We start from the raw sequence: 15,175 nt of genomic DNA, 5'->3' as shown, positions 1-15,175 counted from the left end.
TATAGGTGGCGGGCCATTTGTCTATTATGGAGTTATTTTTCCACTATAGGGTGAAGGGATACGTTGATTAGTGGTAGTGTTATTTCCCTTTTCAAGTGAGGCTGACTTCAGTCTTGCACTCACAGTTGCTCTGCGATGTATGAGGCTCAGATGCTTCACATGATCAGTCTATTTGGGTGTCTGGTATTGGGATGATGTGCTTTATGGGTGTACGTGCTACCAAGCGAGTGCTCATGTTATTAAAATAACATCTATGGTTGCATGTAGGATGCCAATGCTCATTGCATTCTTACTGGAGCAGTGGCTACCCGGGTGCGAGGGCAAGCTGAACCATGATCATTGCTGTATTTCACAGTTCAAACAGTGGCTAGGGGCCAATTTCCTTATTTTTACAAGGGCCCATGAAACACTGGCTTCACCACTGTTCTTGCTCTGGTAGTGGTTCCTGCCTGGGTAACTCTCACTGTGAAGGGTGAGCGACAGTCATTTTACTCATCCCCATCCGTCTGCGTGGTGATGAAACAATGAGGCATTTGGGTAGGTGTAGTGAAGTAGAGAGACGCCCTTCAGCAAGTGCCCATAGATCTCACAGAGCACGATGGGCTTGTGTGGGCTAGTGGGGTGGGTGTTTGGACTGACTCTTCTTGCTCTGCTTTCGGATGGGAGTAAAACATGCTGCAGACTCTCACAAAATGTTGTATGTAAGGATGGCCTTCGTTGATCAAAACACATTTACATTGTTTAAAACACCCTCGTGGAGGTTAGACTAGTCATATATAGGGAGATAGCCCAGCCCACCATGGCATCTTTAGACCTGCCTTTTCTGTCCAGGGTTTCCTTTTTCAAGGGTACACAAGTCAGGCGGAGTTGTGAATGATTGCGTCTTGTCCTCTTTTCAAGGGCATCCCGGTCATTTTAGAGCCAAGGCTCATTGTGATGCAGGTACACCGCCTACTTTGAGCCAAAGACATCTACCCTGCTGACTCTTGTCCTTGTGTTTCTGCATCCTATTGCTTCTCTGTAGCCATAGCTTCTCCCGAATTGCATGTTTCTGTCTGGCTTTTTAAGGTGTAACTCCATAGGGCTAGCCTGTAATCAGGTACCAATACTCAAACAAATATAAGCCTGAAGAGGAACCACAGCCATTTGTTTCTAATTCAGTGCAGACAAGATGAACAAGAAAGGTCTGTGTAAAAGGACTGGTATATAAAATTAAGTAGCATCTAGAAGGTTTCTGTGCATTTATGTATTTGCTTTTCATCTGGTCCACTGCAGAGGTCCTTTTCAGGAATCATCTGTCTGTGAATCATGCTTCAGTTGTCACAGTGTGGCTTCTGTGAGTGGTGGCACCCTTTCGTCAAGAAAGTAAAAGATCATCCAGCTACTAAAAATGTAAATGAGGCCTTCCATCTAGCCTCTGCTTGTAAACTTTACGGTTCGGCCACTGTGAGTGCTGAGCTATAGCGTATTAAACCTCTCCAACTACTTGCTGTTCAGTTCCTTGCAATATGTTAGTTTCATAAAAACAGTAAGGATCATCCTCCAAATTTGCCTAAGAGGCCAGTCAGACAGTAGTTGTGTGCTGCTGCAACAGGAGACATCTTACCTGGGTCATGACACATCCAACATATAGCCCAGAAGTACGATAAAATGAATGCAGTACATGAATTGTGAATTAAATACAATGCGAGTTCTAACATGGAAGTTGAAGAAAGCGAGATCACCCTGTCCTGTATTTAAACACCACTAAGGTCAATGGGGAAACTCTGTGTCCCTCAGAACCTGGGTATTGTTAATAAAGTCTACAGGTGGTTCTGTCGGACATACCAATTGCTTAGTACTTGACAACACTCATCTGTAAGAACAAAGTCTAATGAATTAATTTATAGACTTCTAATGGAACACACACCAATAGAGCTACTCATTGGTTCAAATGTACTATTTACTAATTTGTATATGGCTGTCACATCTTATAAATTCCAAAGAATACATAACATTTAAAGAAAGTGATTGCAGAGAACAAAGTGACTGCTGGTGACAAGGATGAAACACAGTCCGGTCCCCGCCTCTTAAGTACGTGTGATTACGCGCCCTTGGATGGGCGGTTCACTATGACCTTGCGCAAGTACATCTGGGAGTAGGTTAGTGTGTCTCTCAACTGTTGGGACCAAGCTGGAGCTTTGATATATATATATATATATAAACTAGCGATGCCCTAGTGCGAGCGCGCATAAGCAGGACCACGGACACAATTGTTGCTGTTGCCAATGCTGAGTGCTTTATTTTAATCAATGAAGTTGCAGTCTCCAGACGTGTTTCGGACACAGACGGTGTCCTTGTTCACTTGGAGACATATTACAAAACCGGGAAATATAAACTCCAAAGCACTTCCGGGTCACGTGATCGGCACATAGATAGACATAAACAAGTTGCTTCACATAATATGACTCTATGCAAAGAAAGACCCTGAATGTACATACTCAGCTGGAATCGAGAGTATAAAAGCATAAGTGCACATACATTTCATTGCAATAAATTGCCTCACAAGGAAAAATTTGCATTAGGCAGTCTCATATCCTGAACATGTAGGCATTACTGTTGAGGCCTGGGATGAGGCAAAACAATACTCAGAGGGATACCATCGGTCAAGATTGTGCAAATTATGCCATTAGAACATAATCTATAGATTGTACAATTTACGCTAATTGAACATTATCCACAGATTAAAAAAGCCAGATATATATTACAGAATAACCTATGGCAATGTTATATCTGTGTGCAAATACGGTGATGTAAACATTCCCAGAAGATAATGAAACATATCGGGTCATATTAGTAATCAATATACGCATAGTTGAAATATGGTAATAAACAATTGTCAGATCGTACCAATAATCAATGTGCAAATACGCAAATTTGGATTATAATGATCGACTAATGTTATGTTCGGTGGTTAACCGATGTAACTGCCTGAGCAGACTATAGTAATAGGATATGACTGTGCAAATACGCTACTGTAAATGATCCCTAGGGAAAAAGGACATAACAGGTCTCAATCATAATGAATGTGAAAATATGCAAGATTCAATAATAATGGTCCCATGGAAAACTAAACTGACTAGCCATCACGTAAGTAAAGAAAAGTGCTAGGCGTGCTAAGAGTGTAAAAAATGATCCATGTGCAACACTGTGCTTAAAGAATAATATAAAAATAACCCAAAGCCAAAAAGTGGGTTGGACAGCAGATAGCCATATCGCCTGGAGTCAGACTGTCATAAAGCGTGCACTCCTATATATTCTCGTACCAATACTAACTTCTGATGTGCACAAACAGTACTGCCCCAGCTAAACTCAATGCCATGTATAATCCCAAGATAAAAAAGGGTAATTAGATGAAAGGTATTCCACAATCAAATAGATAAACAAGCAGCTAGGAAACAAAACAAAAACATCATGTGGCATGATCCCCCTCCACCAAGGGGCACTGAAAACAGGGTAAGTGGAGAGAACGAACCTTGAAGGGAGACTTAAATACAGGTACAATAAAAGGTTGCAACCCTTCTTACAGGAAATTGTGAAGATCCTCCCCTGTGTTTAACCCAGACGGGAACTTGTTATCCAGATCTACAATGTATTTGGACTCTAATTGACACAGTAATTTCTCTCGGTTCCCACCTTTCTTATTAAGGGGTACTGCATCAATTACATAGTATTGCAGACACTTTAGATTGTTCTCATGGACAGCCTCAAAATGTCTTACGACTGGGTAAGCCGGGTCCGAATTAACGATAGCACGGAGGTGCTGCAGTATGCATATGTGCACCGATAACTTTGTTCTTCCTATATAGCACAAATTGCAACTACACCTGAGTATATAAACAGTGTGGTCAGTTCTGCATGTATAGTGCTCCCTAAGTGGATATTCAAAGTCAGAAAAGGGTGTCTTATAACTGGAGATGTTGATACCAAATTTGCAAGCTCTGCATGAGTTGCATCTCGTAAACCCCTTCTTAGGCGTCAGCCAATTGATAGATTTGGTAGTCTCTGCACTATTCTTGAACAGATCATTGTGCATCGAGTATGCTTTTCGGAAAGTGACTGTGGGATTAGGAGGGAGCACATTTTTAAGAGTCATGTCGGTCATGACTATTGGCCATTCTTTTTTAATTATTGTTGTTATGGCTTTAGCTTGTTTACTAAAAGTAGTTATTAGTCTAAGCTCATTCCTTTCAACACTAGTCTTTTGTTTCACATTGATGGAACTACTGGTATCTCTGTTAGGATCAAGTAAGGCAGTCCTGTCCTTCATGTTGGCTTTCCTCATTGCTATGTCCAGGTTATTAGAAGCATAGCCTCTAGCTTCTAACCTTTTCTTCACCTATTCTTGGTGATAGTCACAGGCTTCTCTAGTGCTACATGCTCTATGTGTTCGCAAAATTCCCCATACGCAATGCTAGCAATCGTGTGAAGGGGGATGAAAACTATTAGTGTGTAGCACCGAATTGGCTGATATAGGCTTTCTGAAGAGGCTGGTTTCAATTCGAACTTGTGTAGCTTGGACAGTGATATCTAAAACATCTGCACTATTTGTGTCAATATGGGCAGTGAACCATAAATTCAGATAATTATCATTGATATTATTGACAAATTTCTGGGCCTCATCTTTGGTACCCCTCCAAATAACAAAAATATCCTCAATGTATCGCCACCACTTTATCACATGCTCGGACCAATCACTGGCGTTACTGACCCCGAGGACATGCTCCTCCCACCAGCCGACATGCAAGCATGCATAGCTGGGGGAGAAACATGCCCCCATGGCCACACCCCGCAGTTGTTGAAAAACAGTGTTGTTGAACATGAATATGTTATTAAACAAACACCACTTAGTCATACATAGTAGCATCAGTCTTTTGCCCAAGTAATAACTCACTGCCTTCAGTCCATCTTCATGGACTAAACTTGTATATAAGGCACTCATGTCCATAGTTAAAAACAGATATTCATCCGACCACTCAGTATTGCTCAGTTAGATTGAAAAATACGTGGTATCCTTAATAAAAGATGGCAATGATGTCACAAGGTCCTGAATATAAAAGTCAATATACTTTGATGTATTTTCAAAAGTGCTTTTTATAGAGGAAACAATTGGTCTGCCTGGAACAGGCAGTGTCCCTTTGTGCACTTTAGGTATAAATTATATATTGGGTATCACAGGGAAGTCGTTATTTAAGAAAGAATATTCATCTTTGGAAATCAATCCTTCCTTTCTCCATTTATTCAAATCATCTTTGTAATCTTTTTGGATTTTTTTTGCATTCATCAGATTACTTTTGCAATAACCGGCAGCATCATCAAGATGACTGTAAGCTTCCTCTATGTATTCCTTTTTGCCCCATAAAACGACATTTCCTCCTTTGTCGGATTGATTGACCACTATGGCGTCATTGTCCTTTAACTTTTGTCATGAGCTCGAAATACTTCCTTGTATTGTATTTGGAGATTGATCGTTGTCTTTGTGTTTTTTTGTGCAATTTTTTAAGTTGTTCTGTCACTCTCTCATGGTAGATATCAATTGCGTCCCGTGGCATATTAGGGACAAAAGTAGAGATAGGCTTGAATGGCCTTTTGCCGGGTCTTGCAACGTCTACCCCTTCCTGTTTGGCCACTTCTTGTGTATTCATCTCAACAGATGGCTGGTCACGAAGTTGATGTAGTGTATGAAGAAGGGAAACATCTTTGGCCTGTAAGGTGGCTTTTTTCGTTGCATCCAGACTATTTTTTTCTGTATTCGTCGCTTCTATGTTATTTTTGATTCTGAAATATTTTCTTAGTTTGATTTTCCTAATGAACTTGTAAATATCCACATGTGTGTTACAATAATCAAAATTGCTCTCGGGGCAGAACGAGAGTCCCAGTGCAAGGAGTTGTTTTTGCGCTTGATCTAAAACCACATCCGTAAGATTGATGATAGTGTTATCATCCATTACTGGGCTTTCTTCCAGCGTTGGTTCAACTGCCTCCGTCCTCTTGAGCCTGAGGCATTTCCTTCTTTGGCGCCTTCGGACATTCCTCCACTGCTTGTTAAGGCGTTTGGATTGCGTGGCCTCAGTGATTGTTTCCTCTCCATTCTTATGTATTCCAATTCCTCCGCATAGGTCAGCTGGCCCAAATGCCCTTGCTCTGAACCCGGGTTGCTTGTTTCCGATTCGGTTTCACTGTGTCCCAAACTGGCATCTGATGTTGGCAAATTAGAATCACTTCCAGCATGATCAGAGGGTTCTATGGCTGTCGATGATTTGTTTACTATCATGCCTTTTTGTCTGCGTAGGTTCTCAAAATTGTGCGAATGTAAAAACCTGCCCTTGCTCATAATCATTCTTGTCCCTTGAAAACTTGTTATATATATTTATATATATATATATATATATATATATATATATATATATATATATATATATATATGTATATATATATATGTATATATATATATATATATATATATATATATATATATATATATATATATATATATATATATATATATATATATATATATATATATATATATATATATATATATATATATATATATATATATATATATATGTATATATAGACATGTCCCTCTAATGGCAGGGCACCTTGGACTTGTATAGTCAACACTCTTTTGGTTGCCGGGTTCCTGACAGCAGCGGTTCAGACTCGCCAATATAAACAGCTTCATACGATCCACTCTGGCAAGCGAACACTTGGCGGGTGCTTCAGTGGCGGGGGATGCTATAGCCTTTGTTACACAACAACTTCCAAACGCAGAGCACTCACCGGGTAATTACCTGATTTCTTCATGCATATGCATTTCGGTATCGGCCTTCATCAGTGAATAAAATCAAAAGGAATTAGCACAGCTTTGCGATGTGTAAATCCTTCATATGTCTTTTATTGGTGGGACTGTGAACAAATCACTGAACGGCAACTCCAACATCAGGGATATATGTGAAGAGCGTGGAGGCATCAATCTCCCACAATGCATTGTAAATGTATATCTATTATTTGTATGTCTTTTATATCTCACTTACAATACCACATTGTCGCTCAATGTCACTTTGTTCTCTACAATCACTTTAATGTTATATATTCTTTGGAATTTATAAAATGTGACAGCCATATACAAATTTGTAAATACTACATTTGAACCAATGAGTAGCTCTAGTGGTATGTGTTCCGTTAGAAGTCTATGAATTAATTCATTAGACTTTGTTCTTATAGATGAGTGTTGGCAAGTACTAAGTAATTGTTTTTTCTGGCAGAACCACCTGTATACTTTGTATCTGTAATTAAACACAACACTAAGGGCCTAATTAGGATGGCGGTGAGACTGCCACTGACCGCCCATTGGTTTCGGTCTCACCACCATCCCAAACTATAGTTCTGCCCGCCACATTAGGATGGCGGGCGGTGTATTGGTGGTCAGGAAATCTGACTGCCACCCATCCGAAGGGCCCCTTTAGCCTGCCAGTGCGTTGGAGGCAATTGTATTTCCTACAATGGTGGCGGTGCCTACCATGCATTGACGTAGGGATTACAATTGGCCTTTCCAGCCCACCTTTTCATGGTGGGTGACCCGCCATGAAAAGGCAGGTGGAAGGGACTTTGGGGGCCATAGCGGGACCCCTACTCCCAGCACCCCAGATATGGGACAAGGGGTAACCCCTACACCATGTGGCAGGCACCATATGGTGCCTGCCACGTTGTACCGCGATATGTGCAGCGTCCCCTGTTTGTCTTGCGGCGTTTGCTTAAGCCAGGAGCACACACCCCACACACACCCACACAAAATATATGCCTATGTCGGGACGACAGACTGTCGGGCGGTCCTGTTTCAAATACGATGGCAGGCAGCCCATCGTAATCAGCCCCTAAATTATTCTACATGCATAGTAAATGCACAATAAAGGGGACAGTAGTGTGTTAGTGATAGTGAGTTGAAAATAAAATGAAAGTGGAACCATCAAGTCAGATAGAACAATCTCTTCAAGACTGCAGACTATTGATGATAATAAATAATGACATCAGATCATGCGCTTGTCAATACCTATAAAAATATGTATACGACTTAAGATAAGGATCGAAAAGTCACTGAACTGCATTTGTTTGCAGTGTCTAAAATGTGTATGACAGATGAAGAAATATTTTAATAATGAAAATGTAAAGTACCAATCAATTTCCCCCTGAGTTGCTGTCATTGTAAATGTGCAATATCCAGTACAATATAATCGGCTGCCAATCCCTTCCAAAACCACCCAGGGGACGCATGTGTGCCTTGGAGCGCATGAGTCTTTGCTTGCTGCTTTGCTATCCTTGATGACTCACAGGTTGCACATTAATTAAAACCTTCCCCTCCCATCCGCTGCTTTCCCGACTGTCTGACTTCTGAGGCACCCTACAAAACATGGGGTACTCATTCGATAATCTCAGTTTTGATTCTTTGCTATAAAGAATAGGTTGTGGGAGGGAGCTCACCTCCAGAAAATCTCTTCCACGTCTTCTGGCTGTGAGCAAAGAGAATAAATACCATATTTCCTAAAGGAGAAGAATGTACTGAAGTTTCTCTGGAGCACAGTGTCCAGTACTAATTCATTGTATGCAGTCCCTGGCCAGAGATGCCATTCCCTTGACATCTCCTGTAATGTGATTAGAGTGAACCCAAACTTTCTGCGTGTGTATGTACATAGACCTGTTAACGATTTATACACTTTATTTTCATTTTTATTCATATTTTATTTTTAGGTTCATACATAAACAGATGCATTATTGTGTGAAGAGCATCTTTGCCTAAGCATGTTTAAGTTATTGAAGAATGTGAAACGCAGTTTTTCATGGCATTACTGTGTGGTGGTTTTATTGTGCCAAAGCCTACAAAGGTAGTTGAGGGGGAAGGTTCCTCACTTGTTTCTCTAGAATCAGATTGAGAAAAGGGCTACCTCTCCATAATTTAACCAAGCATTGCCCTCTTTAAGTACATCTATTCTTCAATCCTGCATGGCATCCTATATCTTCCTATAGATATCATGTTCTACCGACGGTCTCACATATCCCACCACTACTTTCCATTCTCAAATGTCTTGTATACCTCCAGCTTCTTTCAGCCCCAATTGTACCCTAACCTTCCTTAATACACATTTTAAATTCTCAATAATGCTCCAGTATTTTCCAAATCCCAGTGCCTTCCATATTCTTTGTTATCTATCAACGCTCATGTTCTTGCATATTTGCCAACATCCACTACATCCAGTGTTTCACCACTACCCTTTTTAGCTTATGTCCTCAAGTGTTGCACACTGTGTTCCACAAATGCCACATGAGCTCTATAGCAAATGTTAATATGTGGGGTTCTCAAAGACCATTTTTGTCTATAGATTATGAGTCACACCGAGAGGTAAGAGTCTAAGTTGGACTCAGTTTCTTCTTGGTGTGCAATACATAAGATAAGATAAGCCTGGGCGGTGAACTCTGCTTCACTCGTGGAGTTTGCAACACTCCAGAGTTTTTTCCCTCACCGGCATTCGTCAACGTCAAGTTGGCGAGCGAGCGTGGAAAATCAACCTCCCGGTAAGATTTCTCAATGTGGGTAGTCAAGATTTCTCATTGCGAGTAGTCGTGTATGCTTGCGACCTTCCGCGTTGAGAAAAGGTCCATTCGTGTTGAGGAAGCTGACGCTCGAGTAAAACTCTACTTGATCGGCAGGAAGGAAGCCGCACCTGCTTGAGCTGTGCATGGTGCCGCTCGCAATGTTTTCACAGTCCGGACAAGCACCTGGAACTGAAAATCACAGCGAACAGCATTTATCTATCGTACTTCGCCACTTGCAGAGCTCTGCGTAGCGTGGTGAAGTTTTCTTTGCTCTACGTGGAACACCGCGAACTCCATCCAGTTGTTTAAAGATGACACTGCTCTCATTTTGAGAGTTAGGGCATACTGGCTTTATACCTATCTACAAGGAACTATATCTCTGCAGTGACTGACTGGCACACTGTGCAGCAGTCAGACAATAATTAACTTATAAATAGAATGTTTTAAGAACCTTGGTATTCTTTAAATGAAGGAAGGAAGAAAAGAAGAAAGATAGAAATAAAGAAATGAAGAATGGAAGAGTAAAGAAGGAGAGGAAGTGATTTAAAGAAAGCAGAGTGAGAAAGAAAATGACATGCAAGAAAGTAAAAAAGGAAAGAAGCAAGAGACAATGAGAGAGAAATAAAGGAGAGGAAGAAAGAAATGAGAGAAAGCAGGAAAGAAAGGGCAAGACAAAGAAAACTAGTAAAAGAGAGAAAAAAAGTACACAAAAACAGTGGGGAAGGGGAGTGAATAGGAGAGAGAAAGGAATGGAGAGAGAGGTCACGTGAGAGCATTAGAGCAGGAAGGAGAAAGAAACTCAGAGAATGAAACAGAAGAAAGAAGAGGACAAGCGAAAGGAAAGTATGAGTGAAAAAACACATGAGAAAAAGTGGAATAACTGAGAGAAAGAATTAGAAAATACATACAATAGGACGGGTCACACATCCAGAATTGACTTTATCATGCTCAACTATAACCTGTGGCCATACCATCACGACATGGAAGTTATAGAGAGCTGTGATAGCGACCACAACCCTCTTTCCTTAACCATCTCTATCCCTTGGCAAACTGGGAATCAAGACACTCTTGATCACACATGGAAAGCTTCACATGAGATTCTTCCCTCAAACTGTGGCAGGCGTTTGGAATGGGCTAGAGTCTCAGCAGATGAGGCAAGGATGACACAAGCCGGAATCATTGTATCAGAGGTAGAACCTCGGCTTGACACCACAAATCCCACTAGTAAGATGGTCTTATCGCTATTTACAGATACTATAACGGCACTAAGCGGGCTGTTCATCATTCCCAAACCCAGCTCCAGAACCGCTTCAAAAGGAGCGCCAAGGGCAAGAGAAAAGTGGTTTACATCTAAATGTCGAACTGCTAAGGGTGATCTTGTTGCTGCAGTGAAAAAAAAAGATCAAGCTAACACCAGGTCCGCAAGGAAACTTTATTGAAAATCTGTGACTGAGGCCAAGCAGGCATATGATTTCAACTTTTAGCGAGAATTAACGGAGGCGAGCACAAGGAAAGATGCCAAGGGGTTCTGGGACTTGCTAAGATCTAGAGAAAAGCCCATTGACCAACAATTGACTTGTAATATCCCTGGCGATGTTTGGTTTGCCCATTTTTCGAAACTGTATTTGGCTCCTTCAGGGCCACCACAATCAGATCTGGCCCCACTGTCCAGCCCCACAGATTTTCCACCGAATGATGGCCTATTCACTAGCTTGGAAGTAGAGAGGCAATTAGGTGTGTTGTTCCTAATAAAGCGGCAGGCCCCGGTGGGATCCCGGGCGATCTGATAAAGAATAATCCCCTATTTTGGAGCAGATTAATTGCTGCGCTTCTTAATGAGGTCATGCTGGGGGGGTCTTTCCCCGACTCATGGAGGGGCGCCGAAGTCGTCCCCATTTTTAAGAAAGGCTGCAGGGAAGACCCAGCTAATTATCGCCCCATTAGTTTGCTGGACTCGACGCAAAAGGTAGCGGGGAAAGTGGTATTGGGCAGGATTCTGCAGTGGGTGGATGAAAATCAGATTTTGTCGGATTTCCAAGCGGGTTTTAGAACGGGGACAGGCACCGCCGAGCAGACATTCCGCCTTTTAATGCTTTATTGGAAAGTAGTGGTGCTAGGAGGGGGCAGTTTATACCTAGTCTTTATAGACTTAAAAACAGCCTTCGACCTGGTCCCACGTGCATTATTGTGGAAGGTCCTCGATGGGTTAGGTCTACCTCCCTACTTGCTGGCCTTGCTTATAAAATTTCATGACAGTAATTTTGCCCAAATCAGATGGGGTGCCCAGGGAGAAAAAACACTGCGTATCCCAGTAGACAGTGGCGTCCGCCAGGGGTGTGTGCTTGCCCCCACTCTGTTCTCTCTTTACGTCAACGGAGTGGTGGAGCACCTCCTCCAACATCCAGCAGATGCACCATCCCTGGCTGGAAGGAAAATCCCGACGCTCCTGTTTGCGGACGACACCCTTCTGATTTCAAAATCACCTGCGGGTATACAGTCATTACTTTCCAGTTTCAAGGCCTTCTGTGACACCAAGGGACTGGCCATAAACATTGGTAAGACCAAATTTCTTGTCCTCAACCCCCCCAAGAAATCTGTTAAACCCCCCGCTTTAGACTCTGTCACATTAGAAAGAGTCAAAGAATTTGACTATCTGGGCATACGTCTTAGCGATAGTATGAGTTGGAAGGCACATCACCAAAAAGTGTTTCTGACCCATAAGAGGGTTGTTGGTGCTCTGCTCAAAGAACAGCGTGCTTCCTCCACAAAACCTATTGGGGCACTTCTTGATATTTACAGGGGAAGGGTTGTGAGTGCAGCACTGTACGGCGCAGAACTTTGGGGCACTCAGAGAGTGGACACTTTGGCCCACTTAGAAAATAAATTTCATAAAGATCTGATGAGGTTACCCCACAGCACTCCCACAATCCCCCTTTTGCTCGACGCAGGTACCCGCCCAATCTGTGAGCAAGCCAAACTACGCCCTCTTTTACTATGGTCCAGAATTTGGAATGTCCCCGAACTCCACAGCTATGCAGATGCCCTAAAAGATCTATTGGCTCTACCAGGTTGGCATAAGGTCACCTGGCTTAGGGAGGTCAAGAGGCTTCTGTACAAGCTGGGCCTAGGAGCTGCGTGGGAAAATAAAACAGCACCTCCAAAACAAGTACTGAAGAAGGCCTATTGGTCATGGGTGGACAATGAGAGAGTAGGCAAAACAAATCATCCCAAATCTGTTGCCAATTTCTTGATAATCAAAGACATCCCCTATAGGGAACCATATTTGGATCTGATCCATAGTTCACACGACAGAGCATTGTATTTTAAATTCAGGGTCGGGGTATTACCTTTATGCCAGTTTACCTCTACCTGGAAATCACCCCTGCAAACTGTACCCTATTGCCCATTCTGTGAGCTAAAAGTTGAATCTGTTGCCCACTTGCTGTTTGAGTGTAGAGCCTATGTGGCCCCTAGACGGAGGTGGTTGAAGCCTCTTTGTAGGAGCCTGGGAACTCGCTCACATTTGGAAGCCATAAGAATACTGCTTTCAGATGCTAGACCGTTTTTTGCCATTTGTTTGGCAAAATTCCTAGGTTGGGCTTGGCGCATAAGAACTGCGAAACAACTGACGATCCAATAAAGTGTTCCCTTTTATTTTTATCTATTTAATGCTTTTTTCGTGTAAACGATGAGATGCTTTTTTTTTTTAAATGAATTGTAAGTTGCTTTGTCTTGATTACTGTTAAATTGTTTTTATGCTATGATGTTCTGCTTTTATGATATGTTTTTATATCGAAATAAAGCTTACTACTACTACTATAAGAATTAGAAAATAAAGAGAGAAAAATTAAGAAACACAAGTTATACAAAGGAGAAACAAGAAATAAAGGAGAAAATGAATACAAAAGGAAAAAAGGAATTAGAGTAGCACGAGTAAGAAAGAAAGATAGAAAGAAGGAAAGAGAGAAAAAGATAATCCTGAAGAAATTTATAATAAAACAGAGAGTGAAGGGAAGAGAAAAGGAGAGCAAGCAGAGTACATGTCGAGAAGGAATTCAGTAGAGAAAATGGAGCCACAAAGAAATTAATGAAAGTGAAAAAAGAGAAAGACGGGAAAGGAGGGTTAGAAAAGAAAGAAGGAGGGAATGACAGATGAGAAGAAAAAAACAAGGAAAGAGAAAGGATAGAAAGGGAAGGAAGTAGAAGAAAAGATAAAAGGAAAGAAAAAGGTGAAACTAAGACAACAACAAATGGAAATAAGAGACAGGAAGAAAATGATAAAGAAGAGAAGTTGAAAATGAAAGAAGAAAGTTAGAAAGAGAGAAGAGAAAGTGGGGTGAAACAAGTACAAAAATAGAGAAAGCAGTGAAAGGACACAAAAGAAAAAAGAAGTACCAAACAAAACATAAAAAGATGGGCGTGAGAAAAAGAAACAATGTAGCAAAAGACGGAAACAAAGAAGTAGCTAAAAAAGGAAATGAAAGAAAATAGAAAGAAAAGAAACAAAGATTATTTTAGAAAAGAGTGGACTACTTGGTCCTGCATTTTTAGCTTCTCAGGCCCCACATAAAACCGGTGCACTGTTTTTTAAAAAGCTGCTTTAGTCTTTGGGCAACTGTATATTGTGAAACCATCTGACAGGTAAGTATTGTATGAGCGATTCAGAAATAGCATGAGTGTGACTGGTAGCTTGCGATCGAACTGTAAGAGACCCCATCTCCAATGTTTCTCATCTGCTAGTGTCTTCCTTATTTCCCAATATTTTCCTTCCCGAATTGTCTCCCTATTTCCAAGTGTGCCTTCAAATCTCCTGACATGCAATATTCTACTGTCATATAACCTTGTCTTCCTCCTAAATATCCCACTCCACATATACCTTCCAGACTCACCTTAAGGGAGTAGGCCAAGGCAATGAACCCAAGGCAGCAGAAGTTGAGGTATACAAAGTTGAAGATGGACCACAGGTAATAGTCATTCACCTCAGTTGTGTCAGGGGAGATCTCAATCACTGTGGCAGGGGTAGTCGTCTTGACTGCTGATGTGCCTGTGGTCACTGTGGTTGAAGTAGTGGTGAGTGTAGTGAGTTTTTTCTTCTTTTTCTCTTTGTCCAGGGAGTGCTTGCATTGAGCTGGGGGCCAGGTGGCATCTCCCTTGAAGCCCTTGTTCTCCATGAGTGGGAGGGCAGGGAGAGCTGGAGAGGGCAATGGAGGTGGAGGAGGGGGAAGAACAGCTCTAGACTCCAGCAGGTACAACCCAGGAGGATGTGGGTGGTTAGAGGGCTGTGGTCCTGCAATCCGAACCACGTCTCGGGGCGGCAGCACCGGCCGGGGGTGTCTGGTCTTCCTGTCCGTGGTGGCAGGACCTGGGTCACATGACTTGGTCCCCCTGAAGAGGAAGAGACTGGGGGTGGAAAGACAACATTATTGAGAGATACGAAAAAAGTGAAAATGAGAAAAGGAGTTTGTTTAGTGGTAGGATAGTAAAAGAAACAAAAAGATGGAGATAAGAAAGAAGGAGAAACATAGAGTGCATGCATGAGAGA

At 41.9% G+C, this 15,175-nt stretch overlaps 1 protein-coding gene across 1 annotated transcript in view; it reads right to left on the bottom strand.

Annotated features, from left to right (window-relative positions):
• Positions 1 to 15,175, bottom strand: part of IFITM10 (interferon induced transmembrane protein 10) — a 152,730-nt gene that overhangs the window by 82,687 nt on the left and 54,868 nt on the right. The window contains exon 2 of the mRNA XM_086958935.1: positions 14,523 to 15,033. Coding sequence (XP_086815061.1) covers positions 14,523 to 15,033 — 511 coding nt within the window. The remainder of the gene's footprint in view (positions 1 to 14,522; positions 15,034 to 15,175) is intronic.

This window comes from Lissotriton vulgaris, chromosome 2_1, assembly GCF_964263255.1.
Source record: "Lissotriton vulgaris chromosome 2_1, aLisVul1.2, whole genome shotgun sequence".
Lineage (NCBI taxonomy): Eukaryota > Metazoa > Chordata > Amphibia > Caudata > Salamandridae > Lissotriton > Lissotriton vulgaris.
The sequence above is the reverse complement of the archived record's forward strand: the minus strand, read 5'-3'. Positions and strand labels throughout refer to the sequence as shown.